At 45.9% G+C, this 24,954-nt stretch overlaps 1 protein-coding gene and 1 long non-coding RNA gene across 3 annotated transcripts in view; one reads left to right on the top strand and one right to left on the bottom strand.

Moving 5' to 3' along the window:
• Window positions 1-24,751, bottom strand: part of LOC100273074 (uncharacterized) — a 44,726-nt gene extending 19,975 nt beyond the window's left edge. The window contains exons 1-4 of one of the 2 annotated variants that reach the window (XM_020547716.3): window positions 24,518-24,751; window positions 24,306-24,428; window positions 13,945-14,065; window positions 9,522-9,644 (exon numbers count right to left, since the gene is read on the bottom strand). In XM_020547716.3, coding sequence (XP_020403305.1) covers window positions 9,522-9,644; window positions 13,945-14,065; window positions 24,306-24,428; window positions 24,518-24,543 — 393 coding nt within the window. In that variant the 5' untranslated portion in view covers window positions 24,544-24,751. The remainder of the gene's footprint in view (window positions 1-9,521; window positions 9,645-13,944; window positions 14,066-24,305; window positions 24,429-24,517) is intronic. The other variant, NM_001147523.1, reaches the window with a different exon arrangement.
• On the top strand, window positions 18,127-21,847 carry LOC109943447 (uncharacterized). The gene is made up of 2 exons (XR_002266213.1): window positions 18,127-21,439; window positions 21,556-21,847. It is a non-coding gene; the product is annotated as an uncharacterized lncRNA (long non-coding RNA).
• Window positions 24,752-24,954: the final 203 nt, after the last annotated feature.

The following is a 24,954-nucleotide window of genomic DNA, read 5'->3' as shown; positions in this document are numbered from 1 at the left end:
CATGCTAGTGTTATGGTCGCTAGATCGGTGAGGGATTGGAGAGGGGTATCGATGGGCAGGAACGTCGGCCGGGGGCCTCTGCCCACGGCCGAACAAGAGGAGGGTTTCTCCCTTCTAATTCTTGCTTACTTTACTTCTTATCCATTGATTACATAAATAGGTCACCTGACCACCCCTATCTAGCTAGAGATCCTTATCTCCTAAAAACTCTCAACAACTACTAACTGATAACCTTCCTATATAATCTCAACTAATCTCCTAAATAATCTCAACTTATCTTCTAATCTTATCTCTAACTATCCTTATCTAATCCCCCTTGGAGGGCCCATGGCTGCTGCTGCCACAGCCCCTCCATGGGCCTCCTTAGGCCCTGACACTACACCCCTCTGGACAAGCAGCTCGTCCTCGAGCTGTAGCATCCAACAAACGACCTGTAATGACCTAACCTATCACCGAAAAATAAACCTTTTACATCTTGGCTCATCTTTTAATTATTCTAAATATACTGCAACTGCAAGCATCATCCTATGTCCCAAGAAAACGTTGCACAGCGAAGAGGAGGGCGCGAACTGGAACCACGGAGGTAAAGACACAACAACCTTTGGAGGCAGGCCCGTGGAGGCCAACGTTGGTGTTGCTTGCAGCAAGTGAATCTCGTGCAGTGCAACACCTCATGGTCCCGCGGCCACCAGTGCGCATAGGGTGGTGTGGCTGGAGCAGATGGTGGCGAGGCCAGCAGACCCCCTTGTACGAAGGAGAGTAGTCGTGGTAGTTGCCCGGTCGCCGCAGATGAAAGCCAGTGCCGGACGGAGCGTTGCAGAGGGGCACCATGTCTTGCAACCTCTTGTACGCGGAGGTGAACAACAACCATGTTACTCGGGCGCGCTGGTGCAGCTATGACACCCCCGCAATGGAGCACCCCCATCGTCTGCTTCACCCGCCGACACGCTAGGAAATCGCGTGTTGCAACCTGCAGGTGGACAGCCGCCGCCGTCTGTCGCGAAGCAACCACCCTCTCCTAGACATCGCTCTTGGGGTCAAGGGTAGTGGTGATGGCTGCCCCTGATGACAAGGGCGGTGTCGACGATGAGGGCACGACAAACGTGGCAGCAGAAGTCGCCACTGCTGCGAGGGAACCAAAGCGCTGCTGGCACATGATCTTGAACTGTGGCCACGTGACCTCACGCTCGTCGCGTTCCAGCTGCCTGAACCACGTATGTGCGTGCCCGGTGAGGTGATACGATGCCAGCCAGGCTTGTCAGACTCCAGAGTGCGCTGCCTCCAGAAGAACTGCTCGCAGCTGTTGAACCACCCCAGAGGGTCATCGCTGTCGTCGTAGATGGGGAAGGAGGGGGTTGCTGCAGTCGTCGACATGGTAGCAGCAGCGAGGGTCAGCGCCAGGGGCTGGTACACCGGTCCTGGTTTGGTTGCCCCTGGCGTCGTCAGCCATGCAGCTGATGATGAAGACGGCCCTGAGGGCGCAACGCGACTGGTAGGCATTGCCGCCCACGAAGATGTAGGCGTCGGAGCGGGCGACGACGACCAGGCCGCTGGTGCTGGCATGCTGTTGGAGAGCGCCATGCTGATTGCATTGGGCCTCGCAAACGGATCGTCGAAGTACGCCTGGTCGGGAACCCAAGGACCCACGAGAGGCAGAGGCGCGGCCATGGGCCGCTCGTACTGTGTGACGTTGGTGTAGGAGTTCCAGTAGTAGAGGTAGCCGGTGATGCCGTCGACGAGGACGCGCCATGGCTTGGGCAGAGACGGGTCTTCCAGTGCGTACAATGGGGCTACGCGCCCGGACGAGCCACTACCGCTCGACATCGGGTCCGGTTGGGTCTAGGCAACCCGCAGTGGCGCCCACAGCGTGGTGCGGAGGTGGCGTCCCGGCGGCGCGGGGCGGAGGCGTCCCAACGGAGGGTGCCGCAACCTGCTGGTGTGGAGGTGGAGGTGGAGGCGACTGTGGCGGACCCAGAGCGGCGAGGCCTCTGGCGTGGAAGTGGCCTGGCGAGGGGCACTGAGTAGGTCACCGGGCTGCGCGCGAGGGATCGCGCGTCGTCGCTGGCGGGTCGGCTGTACGCGCGCTGGTTGAGGTGTGGTGGTGAGCGACGACGTAGATGTGGTGGCGGTTGTGTGTTGCGGGCGAACAGCGCAGGAACATATGCGGTGAAAGGGCGATGGGAAAAGAATGGCTTCGAATACCAGATGTTATGATCGCTAGATCGGTGAGGGATTGGAGAGGGGTATCGATGGGCAGGAACACCGGCCGAGGGCCTCTGCCCACGGTCGAGCAAGAGGAGGGTTTCTCCCTTCTAATTATTGCCTGCTCTATTTCTCATCCATTGATTACATAAATAGGCCACCTGACCACCCCTATCTAGCTAGAGATCCTTATCTCATAAAAACTCTCAACAACTACTAACTGATAACCTTCCTATATAATCTCAACTAATCTCCTAAATAATCTCAACTTATATTCTAATCTTATCTCTAACTATCCTTATCTAATCCCCCTTGGAGGGCCCATGGCTGCTGCTGCCACAGCCCCTCCGTGAGCCTCCTTAGGCCTTGACAGCTAGACATAGGAAAAGAAAGAACTTTGTTGCCAAGTTGATTGAAGGACCCATCACTTACACAGAGCATGGATAAAAATCCAGGATTGTAGATGAGTTCTATACAATGTTATTGAGCTTGACTGCAGACAAGAATGTGTCAATGGATCTTGATCAGTTGGGGATGTCCTCCTATAATTTAGAGGAGCTGGATTCACCTTTTATAGAGAAGAAGATCTTGGAAACCATTAAACAGCTACCATCAAACAAAGCACCTGGCCCTGATGGTTTCACAAGCTACCATCGAACTCGTTCTAAGCGTCGAGCTACTCCAAGCCAAGTCGAGCCACTTCAAGCCCGAGCCAGCTCATCAAGCTCAAGCTTTTTTTCTAGCCCTATTAACAATGGATGTTCTTGGGTATCTAGTATCTAAGGCTGAAGATACAGGATTGTTACAACCACTAACCACTAGACCCCTGCAGCATAGACTATCATTATATATAATGATAATGATGTGGTTTATGTTGTACCCCTTGAGCGATGGGCTCCTCACCTCCCAACCCCGCCCGGTCGCCTCTCCTACCCAGCCATCACTCCACCAGCCCTTCGTCGGATTCCATCCCAATTCCGGCGACCACCCCTCCATCTTCCACACCTACGGCGGTTGGCCCCATCCTATCCCTGCGCTCGGTCTCCCAGGAAGGACGGTCCAAGGCACAGCGATGGAGCGAGGACTCCTCGGCTGGAGAATCCTTTCCACCTCCACATTCTTTTAAAGAGGTCCTCTCCAGTCCGGGATTCACTGCCAGACCCTCTGCTCCAGCATGTCGTGATCCTCCTCCCCTTTCCGTGTCTGTGTCTGGTGCCATCCCAAAAATTCCATGTCGGCTGACTCAGGTTGGACGGACGACAATAGATGATGGCTGGCAGCTGGTTGTGCGCAGAAAGAGAGCTCGTGGTGTGCATTTCCCTCGTCAGGGATCCCAAGTGGATCTACGAGGTCGGTGCTACAACTGCCTCTCAGCATCCCGTGTTGTGGCCTCCTGTCAGCGGCCTAATCGGTGTTTGCATGGTTATTAAAGCGGTAAAACGTTAAAACGTTATGAACCAACTTTTTAACATTTAAACATTTAAACGAACGTTGAAACGTCTTTTCAGATTTGACATAGAAGTTCAAATATAAAATATGTTCATACATAAGCTGAGTACTTGAGTTCACAAACCAAATAGCATAAAAAGAAACAGATCAAGTTCAACAACACAAGTTCAACCACACAATGCCTCACTATTTGTTGCCATTGAAATTTACTGTGAGCAAATAGAGATTGATTCACTATAAGCAAAATCAACAAATAGGGCCTAAAACAATGGGCGCTGGCTGGTACTATGATCTTGGGAACTGGCTGCTGGTCTTGCAGAGGGAGGAGGAGGGTGCTGGCTGCTGGTCTTGCGGTCGCCGGTCGGCCGGCGGTGGCGCAGGCGCGCAGTGGTCTGCTGTGGGCCTGTGGGAGGAGGGAGGAGGGGGAGCCGAGGTCAGTGGAGGGCAGCGGCATACCTGTGGGGCGGTCGGGCCGACGGTCTGCTGATGTCTGTTGACTGCTGTGGCGGCGGAGGAGAGGAGGGCGCCCGACTAAGGAGTGCTCCGCGCTGGAGAGGAAGCCTCCACGGGTACGCGCTGGCTGGACCTAAACCCTAAAGGCCCAGGAAAGGCCCACATATGGGTAAAACGTCCCCAGAACGCGTAAAACGCCCTAAAACGTGTTTAGGACGCTTAAACAACGTTTAAACGTCCAAAACGGACGTTCTACGCCAGTTTTCTAAAACGTTCGGACGTTCCAGCTCCTAATCACGTTTTCTCGCTTAAACGACGCTTAAACGTTGTTTAAGCGACGTTTTAATAACAATGGGTGTTTGCGGTGCTTTCGTTTTGGTCTTCGGGCGGCGAAGTGCACCTCCCTCCCGGAGGGTACAAAGAAGCAGGTGATGTGGCAACGTCTGGAAAACATCGAGGAGCGCCCCCAGTGAGGCAGAGGGACTCTAGGAAGTCTTCGGTGTGGCAGAGAATCTCTGCACGGACTCCGATGTGGCAAAGACTCCAATATGGACATGGATTCTTCTCCGGTGGGTAGGCATCAAGAACCGCCTCGCCGTAAGGTTTCAGTATGGAAGCGCCTCGTTGCATCACATGATCAAGCAACATTGGAGGCAAACACTGAGGAAGACAAGAAGCTGCGTTCTCGGCCCATGCGGAAAAAAAAGGCGTTCCAAGCACGGGAAAGGTACAACTGAGTAGGATTTGGGCCCCATTCAGGCATGCCCATCTCCTCTCCCCCATCTGGATAGTTTCAGCTCTAAGGTGTCTAGACCACCCTCAGCCTCCTCTTGTGTTCTGACTTCTCTGAAGCCTTTGCTAGGGAGGAAATTGCCCTTCGTACTGCTCTGTTCGTCACTGTGGTTGGTACACGACCTGGGGTTTCTGGCTCTGATGTGTTAAATGAGGTGAGGCATCGTTTTGGTGTTAAGCTGGAGGACATGAAGATTCATCAGACCTTCCCTAAAGACTTCTTGTTGTTTCTACCGGATGAAGACACGGCAGCCAAGGTTCTCAACGAAGGAAGACCTCTAAGGAGACCCGTTTCACTTTGATGCTCAAGAGATGGTCCAGATTTGCTCATGCATCCTCATCGTCGATGGCCGAGTTGGTTGATGTTAAATTAACAGGCATCCCTGAACATGCCTGGTGTCGATCTACAGCTGAACACTTGCTCAGGGACTCATATTGAGTTGATGAATTGCATTCAGAAACTATGGAAAAAAGGGATTTTCCATCCTTTGTGGTGAAAGCATGGTGTTTTGATCCTGAAAAACTTGTTAGGAAAATGGATTTACACATCTTGGAGGTTGGGATTGATGATCATGAAAAGAGATTCTTATCCTATAAGATCTCCATTGGTATCCTTCCACCGAAGACCCTACAGTTGTCATCGGCTACCCCACCACCACCTCCTCCACCACCACCGTCGGGCAGGGAACCTGATGATGATGACCCTAACGATCAAGATCCCCAGCAACGGCGGCGGCGGGACCCTGTTGATCTGTGACGGCCTATCCAGCTGCGTCTGGGCCCACGCGCATGCGGTGAATGCGCCTGGGGGTGCCCCGGGAGTTGAGGAGACAACTGGGGGGCACGAGGAGCAGTTATCAATGATTTCAAGTCGTCCGACTAATCACTATTAGTCATGATTAGTCGGGCTGGTCGGCAATTAGGACACGATTTGCTGGACGACTCGACTAGAAGACCTCGTCCTGGTCGTCCGACTAATCGTCGACTAGGGCGACTAGTCGTCCGACTTATGTGTCCTGGTCGTCCCGGCTAGGGTTTAGTTATTGGGCCTTTTTTAGCCCATCTACAGTCTAATTTAGAGTACCCTCTACTCTCATATTCTAACCTAGCCGCCATCAGTCTCTGCACATCTCCTCTCCTCTCTTGCACCGCCCCTGCAGTCCTGGACTTTGATTGTCGGCGGCTACACGGCGGGCGACGGCTACAACACTCTGCCCCTTCTCGTGCAGTCCTGCTCACCTGCTGCACTGCTGCAGTCTCCAACCAGCGGTGGCTGCAAACCAGTGACGAGATGAGCACGTCATCTGAAGGTCCCTCCTGCTCCCCCTGCTTCTCCCCCTTCTCTGTGCTCCATGTTGTGGATGGTAGGGCAGCAAGGTTGATGGACAGATGGAGAGATGAAGAATTGGAGATTATGCCATTATGGGATGTCACATGTCAAGTTCAGGTAAGTCACAAATCACAATGAAGCAATATGTTACTTTGTTTATCCTAGTTGTTTGTTCTAATTTATATAATGTATACAGGTATATTTATATATATATACCTATATAAGTATAACTACTAGTCTAGGACGACCAGGGACCGACTAGGGGTCGACTAGTCGCCCTAGTCGTCGCCTAATCGCCTGGTCGGTCCCAGGGTTTGACCAGGCGACTAGGCGACTTGAAATCATTCACAGTTATTGTTGAGGACGGGAGCCGAGGAGATTTTGTCTCAGTCACCGTTACGGGCGGGAGCCGAGGAGAGCCTTGGGGAGAGAGCGCGGTTTTTGCCTCTTCCCGGTGCTGCTGGTGTGAACAAGATGTTTGATGAGTGTAAAAGTATACAGGTACCGATCTAAAAGAATAAGGGAAATGTTCAAAGTTGTACTAATTACTAAAAAATAATTGATGAACCATACTATCAAACTATGGGAGAGAGTTATCGAGCATCGTCTGAGAGTAATAACAAGGATCTCTATGAACAATTTGGTTTAATGCCCGAAAGGTCAACCATGCAAGCTATTTTCTTAATAAGACAAGTGATGGAGCCGAACGACCTACACATGGTTTTCATTCAATTGGAAAAGGCTTATGACAATACAAACATAAAATTGCAACAAAGTATGTTGAAATCATTAGCTGAACATGTACAACAAAGTTGTGACTAGTGTTTGAACAAACAATGGAGATACGGATAATTTCTCGATTAGAACAGGGACTACATCAAGGATCAGCTTTAAGCCTTTACCTTTTTGCACTGGTGATAGATGAGGTCACAAGGGGCATACAAGGAGATATCCATTGTATGCTTTTTATGGACAATGTAGTTCTAGTCGATGAAAGCCAGACGGGAGTAAATAGGGAACTAGGATTGTGGCGAGAGACTCTAGAATCCAAAGTTTTAGATTTGGTAGAACTATAACCGAATATATGAGATGTGGCTTTGGCACTACTGCACATGAGAAAGGATATGTTAGTTTGAAAGGTCTAGTGCCAGGAAGAAAACCATTCATTATTTAGAATCAATGATACAGAGAGATGAGAGTATTTATTAATATGCTAGCCATAAAATCAAAGCGGGGTAGATGAAGTGGCATCAAGCATCTGTCATTCTATGTGACAAAGGGTACCACGGAAGCTAAAAGGTAAGTTTTATAGGACAGCGATTAGACCAGTTATGTTGTATGGTGAAAAATGTTGGACTACAAAAAGATAATATGTTTAGTAGAGAAGTGTTGCAAAAATGTGTATGTTGTGTTGGATTTGTTGTCGAGTCCAGAACGATTGTATACATGATAAGCTAGGGGTAGCACCAATTAAAGAAAAGTTTACCCAACACTGGTTGAGATGGACTATAGATGAGAAGGTTCATTTGCATGCCATTGAGAGAATAGAGGATTGTCAATAGTTTGATTAATAAAATAAGTTCTATAGAGTTTTAACCGAGAACATAGGAGTTTATAAGATGCTTTTGCCACATGTATGTACACGAGTGAAATGGGAATTTTGAAATGTTGATTCCACGTGGGGCCTCTTAGTATCAATCAGAGTCAATTATACAACATAAGTGGCAATAATCCCTCCAAACACAGCATGTCAGGGGTGCGTCATATGAACACTCCACAACATGACGTGTAGTTGCCAGAAACCAAAACAAATAGGTCCACGGTTTGATGTTATAAGCAGCTCAAAATTGATGACTTGTATCGCTTGAGAGGAAACAAATAGAGAGATGCAAATCCAAATTCAAAGTAGGTGTTGTACAAAGATCAAGTTGAACAAGCTTTTATACATGTATTACTCTTTAATATCACTTCTGCACTCACACCCTAGAACACAGCATGGACTACTAAGGTCGTGTTTGTTTGAGCTTCTCGTCAGCTTCTCGGTATAAAAATCAGAAGCTGAAACAAACAGCTAGCTTTTTGGTTTAGCTTCCGGAAAGCTAGAAGCTCAGAAAAGCCGAGTTTATATGGCAAGCTGAGATGCCTAGTCTTGTGGGCTTTTTGTAGCTTTCTGAGTTTAGGTAGCTATCATTGGCAATTGGCATCTCAGAATCAAAAGCCCTGCAGCAGCTTTTCAGAAAAAACTCTAAAAGTTGCAGCTCAAACAAACAGGGCCTAAGACTATGCGCAATTAAAGCTTTGTTTGAAAGGGAAATGTTACAAATAATGGAGGTCAAATAGTTTTCCTACAAGGCTAAAATTATAAAACAGAGAGGATTAACTCGTGATAATACAATACCAATAAAATTTCTCCCTCTTTGCAATCAAGGCCAATTCATTAAGAAACATAACAGGCATAGTTATTAAGGCGGTAAGGCGACCAACCCCCTTTTTATCTTTTAGGCGGTAAAGCGCAAGGAGAGGCGAGGCCTTAATAATATAGATAAATATAAAAATTAGACTAAATATTATATATATATCACTAATTTAAAGTTAATAAGTAAGCTAGCACAACTGTAAAACCTATTAGATCCATTTCAGTTTAGTAGAAGGGAGAAATAGGGAAAAAAGAAAGAAAAACAGCCCACAACAGCCTAACCCAGTCCAACACACTAGAAACCCTAAAACATGCCACACCCACAGCCGCTCTCCTATCCCTCAGCCGCCAGCACAGTTGACAGCTCTTCTCTCTCCCTCCCTCACACAGCCACTCTCCACTACCTCTCCCTCTCTCATGCACCTCTTTGTCTCCCTCTCACCCACGCCTCTCCTCTCTCCCTCTCCCTCTCCCTCACCCCTGTGCCTCTCCTCTATCTCTCCTCCCCTGCGCCGCAGTTGCACCTCTATACGCCGCTGCTTTTTGCATCGCCTGTGCGCCGCTGCCGCCCGCGCCCCGCCGCCGTCGGGCCTCCTCGTGGCAAGGCGAGAGGACGCCTTACGACTCGAGCGCGCCTTACCGCATAAGCGTCGCTAAAGCGACGCTTTTTAGTGACGCATTAATTACTATGATAACAGGAGAATCCAAAAGCATCAGTAGTCTATAAAAATAATTGTACGTCGGCAGTGCACAGGGAAAATTTAAAAAATACTTCCTGCAAGTAATTAAAAGCAACATACAAATATTATGTTCTTTTTTTCTAAAAAACACTTATCTATAAAAATAATAACTAAACGGCTCAGGTTTTAGCAGACTAACCTGAGCATAATCCAAGCAACAGTATGAATGTGTGTGCAGCTTTACTTTCTCTTCTCCCTCCTTAGCAATTGGTTGACCATCATTAGCAGCTGCAGCATTATGTGCTTTTGCGTTTTTTGCTGACTGCAGCACCAAAGAACAAAGAAAATACCAAAATCATAAGATATTCACTGGCACACTTCCAGATAGCGAGAAATGTAACTATTCAAGTAATTGTTAGATACAAATTTCTGCGGCCAGCCACCAACTTCATGTTGGATAACTATCTCTGTTTTCAAGTCGTCCGACTAATCGCGATTAGTCGGGCTGGTCACCTGTAAGTGGCCGATTAGCCGAACGACGCGATCAGACGTTCTGGTCGTCCAGAACGTCGATTAAGCGTCCAGATCGTCGATTAAGCGTCCAGATCGCCCGATTAGGCGTCCGATTAGTTGATTTCTGGTCGTCCAGTGGCGGCTAGGGTTTACTATTGGGCTTCATCCTTTTTTGGCCCATCTACAGTAAGCAATATAAACCGCTTTCCTCCCCTGCCGAAACCCTAGCGCTGTCGTAACCCAAACCCTGCCTGCGCCCCTGCCCATTGTCTGCCCTCTACTGCCGTCATTTGTCCAGTGCATTCACCGGCGGCTGCTCCAATACACCGGGCGCCGGCTCTCTAGGACTCCACCAGCGTTGTCTCCAGACCAACACCAGTGAGCAGTGACGAAGAGGAACTGATGACTGGTGTTGGTCCCTTCCTTCTTACCCTTTTCTATCTTATTATCAGTATGTCTACACTCTGCGGTCAGTTGTTCTTGACTTCTTGGTTCTTACCATCACAGCACTAGTGCATTCTGCAGTCTCTAGTTACAATTTCAGACTTTCATTTCTGCTGCTTCACTGCTTGTAATTTCAGACTCAGTTCAGAGTTTCAGACTTATATAGTGCCTAGCCTATTGGCTATTGCAGTATTGCTTGTTATATATAGCTATATACATATATATGTCCAGAAATTGTATAGGACGATTAGGAGACGACCTGAGGTCGACCAGGACCGATTAGGCGTCCTAATCGTCGCCCTAATCGCGATTAGGCGCCTGGTCGGTCCTCTGGGACGACCAGCTGGTCGCCCGACTTGAAATAAGTGATAACTATCAACAACAACAACAACAACAACAACAACAAAGCCTTTTATCCCAATCAAGTTTAGGTAGGCTAGAGTTAAAAAACCCAACAAACCCACAAGTCATGGTTCAGGCACATGGATAGTTGTTTTCCATACACTCCTATTCAAGGTTAAATCATTGGGTATATCCATCCTTTCAAGTCTCCTTATACTGCCTCATCCCATATCAACTTCGGTCTTCCTCTCTTCTCGTTACTATCATGCCTTAGGATCCCACTAACGCATTGGCGCCTTTGGAGGTCTCCATTGGACATGTCCAAACCATCTCAACCGGTGTTGGACAAGCTTTTCTTCGATTGGTGCTACCCCTAACCTATCACCATTCTAGACTCGATCCCTTCTTGTATGGCCACAAATCCAACACTGCATACGCATTTCTACAACACTTATCATCTGAACATGTCGTCTTTTTGTGGGCCAACATTTTGCATCATACAACATAATGAGTCTAATTATTGTCCTATAAAACTTGCTTTTTATCTTCTGTGGTACCCTCTTGTAATATAGAACGCCAGATGCTTGGCGCCACTTCATCCACCCTGCTTTGATTCTATGGCTAACATCTTCATCAATATCCCCGCCTCTCGCTATAGCATTGATCCTAGGCACTACTTAACCTTCCAAACTAACATCTCCTTCCACATGTGTTGTGCCTAAATCACATCTCATATATTATGTCTTACTTCTACAGAGTCTAAAACCTTTGGACTCTTTCAGGCCACAACTCTAGTTTCCTATTTACTCCTACCCGACTTTCATCAACTAGCATTACATCGTCTGCAAAAGGCATGCACCAAGGGATATCCCCTTTATGTCCCTTATGACCTTATCCGTTACCAAGGCAAAAAGGTAAGGACTCAAAGCTGATCCCTGATGTAGTCCTATTCTAATCGAGAAGTCATTCATGTATCCACTTGTTCGGACACTAGTCACGACATTGGTGTTTATGTCCTTAATGAGTCACGACATACTTCATTGGAACGTTATGTTTGCCCCAAAGCCCACCACATAACGTTCCTTGATATTTTGTCATATAGTTGTTAAAGCGTCGCCTAGGCGGTAAGGCGCCCCGACGACATAAGGTGTCCTGCTCGCCTTACTCCGGCACATAAGGCGAGTGGGAGAGGCCGTCGGTAACTCTACCAGTGACGCGGTGGCTCCTCCATGGCGTGATGGCGGCTCCTCCAACATGGCGCGGCGACGGCTCCTCCAACAGCAGCGTGCAGCGGCTCCAGCATAGCGGCGACACACAGGAGAGAGGGAGACAGCGGGGAGAGAGAAACACTAGTGGCGGCTGGGAGCGACAGTTGGGAGGATGGAGTCGTGTGGCTGAGGAGTCGTGTGGTTGTCGACTGTGGAGACAGATGGAGAGGCTTAGGATAGAAGGAGAGGTAGTGGGCTTACCCTAGGATAGAATATAGTCTTGTAGCAAGTCTTCTATTATTCTCTCTGGTTTCGAAGAACTTGTTTGGATTCAAAAACAATGTTGCTCTATACAGATTGGTATCCATCTGACTGTCCCACCTCTTATCAACAATAGAATTTTTTTTCCTCGAACGCGCAGGAGGACTGCACGTCATTATATTAAGAGAGGAAAAAGGTCCAAGAGGACCAAAGTACAATGCCCATAGGGCAAACCGAACACTTGACCACAATCTAGACCCTACTCATAATAGCAGGAAGACCAAAACTTGCTAGCAAGTAGCAACAATAGAAATTACTTCATCTATTATTCTTTCTTTGTGCTCCAAAGCTTTTTTGATGCTCTTTTTTTCATGGTCCATGGCAGCCCACATTTCAGCCATTGTTGGTCTCTGATCACCATCAACTATCCTCAAGAATATTAGAATATGTTGTGAAGCTCTCATGCAATCTTCTACTTCTTGCCAAAATGCACAGTGACAAACAACACATGCTTTTCCTACTTCAATGTTCTTCATTTTGTTGTCACACCATTCACTACTAACAAAGAGAACTTTCAATCCTTGTCTTTGTTTCCACATATTAGCCAATGTAAGGAAGGATGTTGCAAACAGAGTAGTTGCATGCCTCACAAGATCTCTACCATTTGTCTTGGTCCTCATCAACAGGGGCGGAGATAGGCCTATGACCACTAGGGCCTGGGCCCTACTCTTGGACTAGCCAGCTAGGGTTAGAAGAGTAGCCACGAGCGGCGTGGCAAGAAGGCATGGCGTACAGGCAGGCAAGCAGCCGCACGACGCGCGGTTTAGCGCGATAATTCTCACGGCGTGCAGGCGGGCGCAGTTAGCATGGCAAGCAGGCACCCAGCGGCTGTGGACTACAGCCAGTAGGCAGTCAGCCAAGTGTGTAGTATTTAGAGATATTGTATTGTATATGGATACTTCAGAAGATTTGCTGAAATCAGGTTTGCTGAAATCTCCGGCTAAAATCTGTTTGAGGATTGAGAACATTCAACTTCAAATAAACCAAACATCACTTTTTTCTTCTTTAAGCTTTCTGCAGGTGATGTAAACAAGTATTGTCTTGCTAATGAAAGCCACCCAAACAATTGATAAATTGGTTATAGAGATGGAGATCTATTATTATTTTTAATTAGTTAACCGTTTGTTTAAGTCAATTTTATTTTAATTACAATTATTGTGTCCAAATAAAGTTCATGTGTGCCATTATCTATGTATTTTTCGATTTAAATTTTTTAGCCGGTATGAATAATTTTTAGTGTTATATCCAGCCCTATACTTAGAGAAATCCTGGCTTCGCCACTGCTCATCAAGTCATGACTCATTCCATATCCATAGATAAATAAGGTAGAAAACTTGTGCATTAGCATCCTACCTACTAGGGTTGAGATGGCTGGGTGGGCTCACTTTTTTATACCTAGGCCCAAATAAGTCGCCCGACTCAACTGCTGCGACTAGTCGTGACTAGTCAACGAGTCGAGCGACTAGTAGAGAAAGTCGAGTCGTTCAGATCGACTATCACCTTACCTTTGCATCGACTTCTCGACTAGTCGTCGACTAGTCGCCCGACTTTAAAACCTTGACTATAAATGAATAATTTTCTTTCCACCTACATACCTAGTTACTTGTTGAGTGTCACACACATTTCCATGGCTTGAAAATGTTGAATTATCTTCCATACAGCTTGACGTCATTTAAATAAATAGACAACATACACATTTTGCCACCAGTTGGTGGTTGGAACTTGCTCATATCTACAAAAGGGAGTTGCAGCTATGCATGTTCAACAACAAATCAAAACACAAATAAAACTAACCTCCTTTCGATGATCCCTCGTGACTAGTTTCTCCTCTTCAAAGAAACGGAGAATGCGACGCAGCTGTTTCGAGTGGAGCTTCAATGCTTTAGCCAAATCTTCCTCCCGAACCCACGGTCGTCTGAGGTGGAAGGAGAACAATTTTTGCATAAATCAAACAGACCCAAAAAAATCAAATAGGCTAGGTTAGACCATAGAAAACCTATGTTGCAAGGATACATGCATGTAGGTGAGGACCCATGTTTTCAAGTCGTCGACTAGTCAGCGACTAGTCGTCCGGTCGGTCCTGGGAGCTCGACTTGGGGGACCGGCTCGACTTTTCTGGCAAGTCAGGTGACTTGTCAACGACGGGAATTTCTCAGTCGACTAGTCGTCGACTTGTTCTAGCTAGTCGGCCGACTTGTCCCCAATTCGGCCCAAGTAGCCCATTACACAACTTAAACCCTAACCTAACCCACAACCAAAGCCGCCCCTCATCTGCATAGAGTCATCCGCCCCTCCTTTGCACAGAGCTGGCCACCCCTCAGTCCTCACGCCGCCGGCCGCCCCTCCTCTCACGCCGCCCCTCCTCTGCAGTCTGCACGCCGCCCTCATCAATCTGCAGGAACCTAGTGACTTGGTGAGTCCTGCTCCCCCTCTCCCGCCCTCGCAGCAAGCTCACCCTCCCTCGCCCTCTCATCAATCTGCAGGAGGCCTTGAAGAGATGGAAGATGCATCTGCAGATCGACCACAAGGGGAGTCAGGAAGCCAGCAGCCATACGATCCAGCTAAAGATCCTAAGAGAAAGGCAAAATCGAAGGATCCAGCATGGAACTATTGTTATTGACCGGATTTGAACAAAAAAGATGTGGTGAAGTGCATCCTTTGTGGCAAAATTGTTCATGCAGGTGTTAGAAGGTTGAAGCAGCACCTTGTTGGTGGTCATGGTGATGTTGCTAAGTGCCCAAAGACAAGATCGGCAATCAGCAAAGAGATGAGTGATTATTTGAAGAAGAATGCTAGACATAAGCCTATTGACTTGGATGATGATAAGGATGGTGATAAGGATGGTGATAAAGATGATGAAGTTGAAGTACTTGGAGAAGGGGAAAGTAGAGCATCCCATTCAGTTGTTCAGCCCAGTTCCGGAACAGCCCAAAAGAGAAGGCTCTCAGCTGAAGCAAGCCAAAACAATCAACACATGTCGAAGTCTTCTAAGTCAATTGCATCCATGCTTCGCAAAGCACCTGAAGATGTGGTTCGTGAGAGGCATTGCAAGGGCAACACTCAAACTTCTCTTTTTTAGTTCGTTGGTGGGATGCATATGGTGGCCTTGCATTTGAGATTCAATCCTTTGCAAAGCGAATTGTTAGCCTTTGTTGTTCCGCTTCCGGATGTGAGCGCAATTGGAGCACTTTTGAATTTGTAAGTAAAAATTGTCATTTCAGTTTCTATCTTGTTTTAATTGATTCTAGGACACCACCACTAATTCATTATTTAGCACATAATGCATACCAAAAAAAAGGAACAGATTGGAGCACCAAAGGTTAAACAATTTGGTTTATATCGAATACAATAGAAAGATGGCAGCTAGGTTCCAAAGATTGCGTGAGGAGGGAAATATTGGTAACCCTTTAATTTTAGAGGATTACCAATGGGACAATGGGTGGGTGGACAATCAAAATGAAACAGTTAGAGAAGGGGATGATCATGCATGTGCATGGGCTCATGTGGATGATGCAATCGGTGCTTCTAGTTCACTTCAAGGTCGCAACTTCCCAAGAAGAGCCCGATATGAGTCTGCTTATTCAAGGCGTTGTCAATCTGCTGCTACACAGGAGGAGAGAGTTATGGAAGAGGAAGAGCAAGGCAACGAGGGCAATGAACAAGATGAAGAAGAGTACATGCCTAATGATGATGAAGTGAATGATTTTGGTGAATCCCCACATAGCAGTCCAACTCAAGTTGGTGCTGGTGGTGAAGAAAATGCAATGGATGATCTTGATTTGGGAGATATTTAGGGTATCTAGTATCTATCTAGCTGCAGCAGCAGCTTAGCTATCTAATGGAGTTTATTTCCTTTCAAGTTTGAACTATATTTTCTTGCTATTTGTTTTCCAATTTGAACTATATGGCTGTTATGACTTATGAGTTTATGACTTATCACTTATGTGGCTGATTTGGTTCATTTTGAGGCTTCAAATGAGGTAAGACTTGCTGTTTATTTCAGTTTCGTTCAATTTTAGGCTTCAAATGAGGTAAAAATCCTCTTTCTTCATATATAAATGCTATATTGTCTATATGAAGCCATTATATAGGCAAAACAGCCACTATATTGGCAAGTCGACTGACTTATCGACTAGTCACCAAGTCGGTACTTTGTCGACTCGACTTATCGACTTGAAAACCTTGGTGAGGACTCGTATCATATGTATCCTACACGGATACGCGGGCAATACATCACAATGTTAGTAAGTGGTCATGAGTTGTGATTCATCGGCCTTAGCACCCCCCCCCCCGGCACAAATTATGCCCACCTATTCGCCTAGAGCAACTAGAAACCAAGCTTAATTAGTCATCGACTAATCACAACTAGTCGGACGATTTGGGCATGGACAACTATCAGGTAGATTTCATTTTCATCATGAGCTGACATCTAGCATGTTGGCCCGTTAGGCTCATTGTTTTTTTTGGTCGAATAGGTGGTCTCCCTCTCCCTCCCCCTCTCTCCTATGGATTCCTACATTGCAATTGCAACAGCCTGTCTCATGAATCATCATCTCGAGGCGCACCCTCTCTAGCTACAGGCACTTCCTGTCCAGACACATGCACCTCCTCCTGAAAGGGATTTGAAAGATAATCTCCCCGTCCGACTATTACTGTACATCTGCCTCGCTTCTTGCTGTTAGCACTTGTTTTTCTTGTTTTCTAGCTATATTTTAGTCACTCTTTGCTTGCCTTAAAACGTGGAGTTATGTACAATTCAGAAATCAAGCCTCACTAGTAAGTGACCAAGTGATCATATGTTCTACCTTAATTCCTTAAAACATGGTTCATATAGCATTTATACTACATGTTATATATATTATATTGATCTTGACACATAGAAGACGTCTAGGCTCGACTAATCGAGCTTATCGACGACTAATCGCCTAAAGAAAAACTCGACTTGCAGGGGGTAAGACAGTCTCGAATCTCTACTACTTCTTAAGAAGATAGTGTAGGCGTCCACACGGTTCTGCCTCCCACCCCTCCCACGCCCGCGTATGGATGTCCGTCGTGGATGGCGCCCTGGATCCCGCGCATGGATGACCAACGTGGATGGCTCCCCCCCCGATCTCGCGGGCGTGAACCCAGCCCTAGCTATGCCCGCGCCGAGCCCTCACCCACGGATCTCCTACCCCTCTGCGCCAGATCCACTCCTCCCTCTGTCCGAGATTGCCGTCATCAGTCCGCGCCGCACCGGATTCGTCCGCTCCCCCCACTCGCGATGGCAGCCCAAGCTATGCCCGCGCCGATCCCTCATCCACGGATCCAAGGATCTCCTACCCCCCTCAAGAAGCCCGACGATGGCACTGTCATCAAGGCCAAGGAGATCAGAAGATCGCCTACGCCAAGATCCGTCTCCACAATTTAGTAGAGCTGATTGCCAACAACCTCGCGCTTGAGAAGCACACGGCCATGGAGAACCCAGACGCGCAGGCGAAGGCATGGGTGTCGGAGATGCGCGAGCTGGCCTACGACATGGAGGACAACATCGATCTCTTCACCCACCACGTCGACCACGAACCGACCGACACCGCCACCACCGGCGTCAAGAGGTTCTTCCTCCGGATCATCCGAAAGCTTAAGAAACTCCACTACCGCCACAGGTTTGCTCAGGAGATCAAACAACTCCACGACCTTGCCAACGAATCGTACCGCGTAGGAAGAGGTACAGGATTGAGGAGGGCGGTTCAAGCCTCTCGCACGCGGAGATCGATCCTCGATTAGAGGTGCTCTACGTGGAGGTGGAGAAACTCGTGGGCATCCAGGGCCCAAGCCAGGAGATCACTGGACAGCTCGTCGGCGAGAACACAACGGAGCGACGGAGGGTTGTCACCGTTGTTGGATCTGGAGGTTCAGGCAAGACCACACTTGCCAAACAGGTGTACGACTTTACTAAAATTGATGCATTTGTCTGTGGTATTTTCTTTTTATAAAGTGAATCATCTTGACAATGAAATAGTGCATTTATCAGTTTTGTAATGGGACATCACTGCTCAAGTATCCAGAAGGTAAACTAGATGTATTTCTCATACATCAATTGGGCAAGTTTGAGAGATAGCTGTCTCAATTTGTCCAGAAATTTATTTACCTGTACCTCCACAAGTAAAATATTTATTTAGCCCTCTGTCTTTGTTTTTTCCATATTCTAAGTTTATACCCGATGTATAAATCTACATATACTTTCTTACCTTTGTTTAGTTACGATAAACTTTATTCATCAATTGGGACTATTTAATATTTAAGTGTTGTGGGTGGATAATATAGATATGGATCTAGGGGTTATTTAGTGTTTTAAGTACCAACAGAGGAGGGCAATTCATGCACATACTTTAGCTTTTTATTTTGGATATAATATGTCAGAATGACAGAGGTCAATCTCTAGATATAGGTTCAGGAGGGGTTAATTGAAGCCATTTTTGTAATGAATATGATGGGTATTTTTTTAACCAAACAAAATGGATTTGATGGCTATGGTCTTCTATGAGGATTACTGGATTAGAGTGTACAACTGCATTGATTGCTACCAAAATAGTATCTAATCTAATTAGTAAAATGACGTATCTCTTTTTCTGACACGCTTGTGACACTGAGGCTGACTCAAATATCTCATTAAACAACATGTGCATGTCTACATTTATGTGTAATGCTCATGTCGGCTGCACATAGGCGTTTCTTAGCTTGATCTGATGGTGATCAATTGAAAATTGTTGCTGTAGATTTTCCTGGAGATCGAATTGTCCTTTTGTGATCCTAGGTTTGGATACAGTGCTGCGATTTTCTGCTCTCCCACCGTAAGAACACAAGATGTGGATAGAGAATTGTTGATAGTCTTGGTGTTGCTTGGACTTACTTTTAGTGTCCCTATAGTGAATTACTTTCCTGTCTTCATAGTCAATTCAAAGCTCCTTACAGACACCTCATGTTTCACAGTGTACCACATTTGCATGTACATAATGCGCTCGACCACAATAATGTTGTCGTTAAGAGTCGAACGATGGTTTGTGTTCACAACTGAAACCATTGGATTTTGTTTTTGACATCCTCAAGGAGGAATTAACCAAGAGCTTGCTGCAGCAAAGAAGGTTGCTTTGCTACTTCTATGAATCTTCGACCACAACTGGAACCATTATAGGGACTTACTTTTAGTGTCCCTATAATGCGCTCGACCACGACTGAAAATGGTTACTTGAGATGTCAAATTCAGAATCATGAGTAACCTTGTAAGTTTACCTGCTTATATACCTTGCTACCTTTAAAAACTGTGGAAGAGTTATGGTCAAGTAAGTATGAAACAATCACGTTACTGTAAAGAAATTATTTCACATCACTCTTGAACAAGAATCCCAAGTTTAAGTGTCACAATATGATACTTGCATATGGACATAAATGTCCAGGTGACATTAACTTTGATTTCTGGGTTATACTTTTTACTTACCTTATTTGGCCATGATGACTGTTATTTTCTCCTGGGTTGCGTACAAGACTGACTTCTTTCTGGTATGGACCAGTAGTGTGTTAAGCATCATCAAAGTTTTGGGAGATCCTTCAGTGCGTTCATTCATCCTTGTCAATTGTCATGGTTGTTGTTTTGCAGCAACTATTCCACGTCCAAAGCCTTCAAAAAATGGCCAGCACGATTTCCAAATGCTTGCCTATGTGGTGTACCTTTAAGACAACACGATCAGTCAGGCCCTTATCTTCATGACACGCTCTTGTAGCTGGTCCTTTGTGGAGCGTCCTGGGTTCTTGCTAGCGTTTGCTTCTTGGTGGCGCAACTGGTGAGTCGTCTCAGCTCAATCCATTTTCATGCCTTACCGCGATGTTGTCGCCTTTCTGTGTCTCATCTTGCTGCTCATGCTTGTCATGCTTGCAGATTGCTACTCTGATTACTGTATACACCAACTGGGCATTTGCTGCGATCAAGGGCATTAGATGAGGCTGGGCCGACACATCTGGTTGTACAATATCATTTCCTACTTTCTGCTGGATATCATCAAGTTCCTCATCCGTTATGTGCTGAGCAGGGGAGCGTGGAACCTCGTCCTTGAGTAGAGGGTAAGAACATGCATAAGAGAATGGTTGTTGAGTCTTTGAAGGTTTAGTTTGGTAATCATCTGTTTTTGCTGGCATGCACGTTCAGATTGCATTCACAAGCAAGAACTTCGGTGCCTAAGAAAGGGAATGTATGTGGGCACATGCTCAGAGGAGGTCTCTGCACAGGCTCCAGCCACCAGAGGCATCCATCTTCGAGAACAAGACGACCTTCTTCTTATCAAATCAAATTAGTTACTGCATTACGTAAGTATGTAGAGTGACAGGGAACATTCACTGCAATTATGCGTTAACTGGTGTATTTTTGTATAGCCGAGTTGATGTTCAAAGAAACTAAAAATATTCAAAATAGGTGGTTGGAGAACTGAAGGACAAAATAGATTAAGGCTTTAGAGAAGAATCCTCATAAATTGGCGGTTGGAGAACTGCAGGATGGATCTACACATAAATAGCACTAATGGTTCCCGCATCAACGCATGTGGGCCACTGACAGATTACTACATTCCTGATTACATACTGAAGCCGGCCTCTAAACCAGTCACTGTGTATAATGTGCTATGATGCGCTGTGATAGTGTTAATCAACTCTAGAAGTGGTGGCCAACTGGGAACGGTCTGATCAAAAATATGCATTCCCTACACTATACATGTTTTTCTTTTTGCAGCTAAGGCTGCAAGAGAGGGATACAAAAATAATTTCATGTATTATCCAACATCTTGCTCTTGCATATAACTACACCTTTACATATTGTCCATGCGGCAAACAAATATATTTTGTTGTTCATAACCTTTTTCTCTCTAGCTCCTAGCCTATAATAGTTTTCTTACAGGTGTACTTTTGGAGTCTTCCAAGTTGTGCTGGGAACTAGGTACTATCATGACTTATTCCTCCCAAATCTTCTTTCCTTGGATAGTTTGATGAATCGGTGATTGATAAGTTGTTGGTCTTAATTAATAACTAACAGTAAGATACAATATCAAGAAACAATACCTTTGTTCCATGATTTTTGAATGATGGGTATTAAAGAACATTAACTTTGGGACCTTTTCCAAGCATACAGGAAAAGGAAGGAGCCTGATGTAGAGAAGCAAAAGGAACCAATTCTAGAGCATGCCACAGTGTCACTTGCCAGTCATTATCACCTAAAATTTACAACTCGCGATGTGTTTCTTCCCTTTGATTTATTTGTAAGCAGGTAAAGAATGAAGCATGGACAAGGGAGTTGATGATTTATGCCATATGTTTCAGAAGATACCTACTTGCTAGGCTCCAGAGTTGGATGTAAATAACTTTTGAATGTTTTAAATGCAGGAAGCATCTTTGTTGAATACAACAAATCAAGCTTGTGGGCTTTTCAATGAAGCTGAGGTAGGTTACCTCTGGACATCTATTGTGCCATGCTTCATGGTTGAAATTTCTTGTTTATCTATCTATAATGACAACTTTTTCCTTTTTGTGCTTGGTGGACAGAAATGTTGCATAGATATTATGCATTGATTTTCGATTTTGTGAAGTCCACTGCATTTTCAAATAATGTATCATCTTCATGAGTGGTGTTGGTTATTATGCTTTGGAAAATAAAGATGATCTTTACATGTTTTTAGTAGTTGTATATTGGTGAGTTATTTGGTTCATTCAAAGTACTTAGTCAAGCAGTTTGTGCTGCTCAAGCTATTCGTGCGATTAAACCTCTCCATTTGGTAGACACTGAAATTTCCTCATTCGATCATTCCTCGACTGGAATTCATTGTTCCACTAATTGTTTGGTTGGTTGAGAGAACTCTCTATTGGATCCAACCCGTGTGCTGATTGTGAACTCAACAAGGCTACATAAAAATGTGTCTTAACAGTATAACACATTTATATATAAGTTATTGTGGTATTATATATTTCCGTTGCAACGCACGGGCACTCACCTAGTATTATATTAAGAAGACCTCACACACGTCAAGAAAACTCCAAACCCCTACCCCACCCATACACAGCGTCACCGTGGCCTATGTGAGAACGATCGCAACCAGGACCAGGCCTTAAACCTATGCTCTATCGTGGGACAAACGAGAGGATTTTTTAACCCGGCCTAAAATTCGCTCCCACGGAGAGTCGAACTCAAGAACTGAGTGCTACTCAAACCACCTAACCAACTCAACTAGAGGCCCCTTCCTAATGACTAATCACTTTATCGGTGCCATGTCAACTAGGGTTGATTAGGAGATTTGAAAACAAAAATACATCTTCTAAGTATCCGTTTTTTATTAATTTTGCAAGTATTGAGTGTGTCAGCCAAAACATATCTACCTATTTGATACCCATCCCAACAACGAGCGCTCCCTTATCTCCCATTGCCCCCACAACATAACCCCAAATGCCCACACCTTATGTGCCCCCAATGCGCACACGCGCTGACGCAAGAGAAGCCTCATCCCCACTCAACAGCCGCTAGAGACGAGCCTCTACCCCCATGACATGGATCCGACAACCTCCCATGAGTTCATCCCCTTCCCTGTTGTCGATATACTTTGTCGGTTTGTCCCTGCACCTGCAGTTCTTCAATTATTGTTGCTTGATCTCTTTGCTCCCACTTCCTCTTCCCATTCTCGATGTACACTACTTTTGAAGTTCTTGATTTCTTGTTGCTTTATTTTCTTTGTTCCCCACTTCTTCCTGATTAATGTTGTTCATGCTTGATTGCTTTATGCAGTAGGTGGCATCTCCAAATATGTTTTTTATAAATCCAAATATGAGTATTGCTAGTGCCTAGTCCTAGCGTAGGATATGTGGCCAAACCACAACAGACATCAAGGCTCCACTTTGGGATCACGTCACCATTCTGGAGAAGCCTAGAGCTAGTAGAACTTTATTGTGATGCAAGTATTGTCCAATGCAAAAACTGAGTAGATACACTAGAGTTGAACCTCGTTTGCTGCAGAAGGGAGAAAGGGGAATAGGTAAATAGATGTCCTATTGTTCCATTTGAAACGCTTAGTGACATGAGGAAGAAAATTGAGAGCTGGAAGGAACTGGTGGAAAGGTCTAAGGCAACAAGTCATTCTTTGCCTACTGTTCCTCAGGCAATACCACCAATAGAAACAAGAAGAAAAGGGGGCCTACTTCTACATTGGAAAAAGCTTGGCCATTGGAAGACCACAATAGCATCTCCAAGAGTTTCCAAAAACCACTCCCACGTAGATTTTTTGGCAAGATAGAGAAAAAAAACTGCTCCCCAACAACTCCCTATCTCAACTCTGATCTGCCAATCTGGAATCTGGAGGTGGGAGAACATGGGCCAAATAAGTAGGACAGAATTTCAAATGCAAATGTAAAAGAGAGAAAGAAAGTATAAAAGTGGTTGTGGTGCTTTATAAATAGTTCACGATTCCTGATGCAAAATTGACTTCTATATTTTAGAAGAGATATTTTGGAAACTGCTGGAGGAAAACAACAAATATGCTCCAAATATTTGTTTAGCCACTTGAAAAACTCATTGATTTACCAACTATTATTTTGGGAACTAGTGGAGATGCTCTAAGCACTTGGATGCTTTAATTAGTAGAGCAATTTACTAAGGAGGTATGAAGCTGAGAGAAGCACTTTCCCTTGTCTATGTATTCAATTCTTTGTTAAAATGCTAAGTGGTCTAATGTCCTCTTCTATGCTTGCAGGGGTACCTTTCAATTTTCTAAGAAATCCATACTTTTTAGAAGCCTTTGCCTTTCCTTGCAGCCGCAACATGTAGTTAAGTAGGTTGCTGTTTTATATTTTCAGTTTTAATGTGTTATTATCTTTACATTTTAAAATAGTAAAAAGTATGCAGATTTTTTGGGAAACTGCCGCAATCGTGCTGCATAGAAGAAAAGTAAGCAAGCATTCGAAAGATATAACATGAGTGAGGTGTCACTGGACCAGCAGGTGAGGTATGTTGATGGCATATGAAGGCAAGGTGGTCGTGCTAGGCAACCATCCACCACTCCGACCATATTGTAACCGAGCTTCTCATGTACACAACTAATTTTTTTATCGAGAAGACAGACGGTTCAATAGAAATAGTTCGCATCCGGTACCTGGTGAGCGCGTCCAGGACGACGACGGCCATGCCGCGGTTGTCCCCGCGGGAAGTCTTGGGCTGGTTGTCGCCCTTCATGGAGACGTCGTCGTAGAAGGCGCGGGCCGCCAGCCTCACCAGCCTGCCAGAAAGCCAACCCACCCGGTCCCGCGCGGAGGTCAGCAACGGCTGCGGCTAGGGTTTCAAGATTGGAGTAGGGTCGGGGCTCACCGGTTGAAAGGCTCGATGGAGTTCATGGTTGCGAAGACGACACTGGCGTGCCGGCGTGCGGGTGATCGGAGTTCTGATTGCCCGCTTGCATAAGGGGGCGGGAGGAGGGGGTGCCGTATCACGCCGCCCGCAGCCGCCGCCGCCACACCAGTTGCATCGAAGGGGAAAGGGCGAGCGAGAGATATGACCCTGTTTGGAGGGGAAATTTCCTATTTTGTCACTCTTAATTGTGGGTTTCTCTATTTTACCATCAGACATATAAATTATAGACACAAATGGTCATACAAATCATAAACGCAGGGTGACTTAATAGTAAATAGCTCACACTGCGTCGGGGACCATAATTAGGGGTACCCTCAAGACTCCTAATTCTCAGCTGGTTACTCCATCAGCACAAAGCTGCAAATGCCTGATGGGTGCGATTAAGTCAGGGATCG

Source organism: Zea mays, chromosome 1 (genome assembly GCF_902167145.1).
Source record: "Zea mays cultivar B73 chromosome 1, Zm-B73-REFERENCE-NAM-5.0, whole genome shotgun sequence".
Lineage (NCBI taxonomy): Eukaryota > Viridiplantae > Streptophyta > Magnoliopsida > Poales > Poaceae > Zea > Zea mays.
This window is presented reverse-complemented; position numbering and strand designations above follow the sequence as displayed.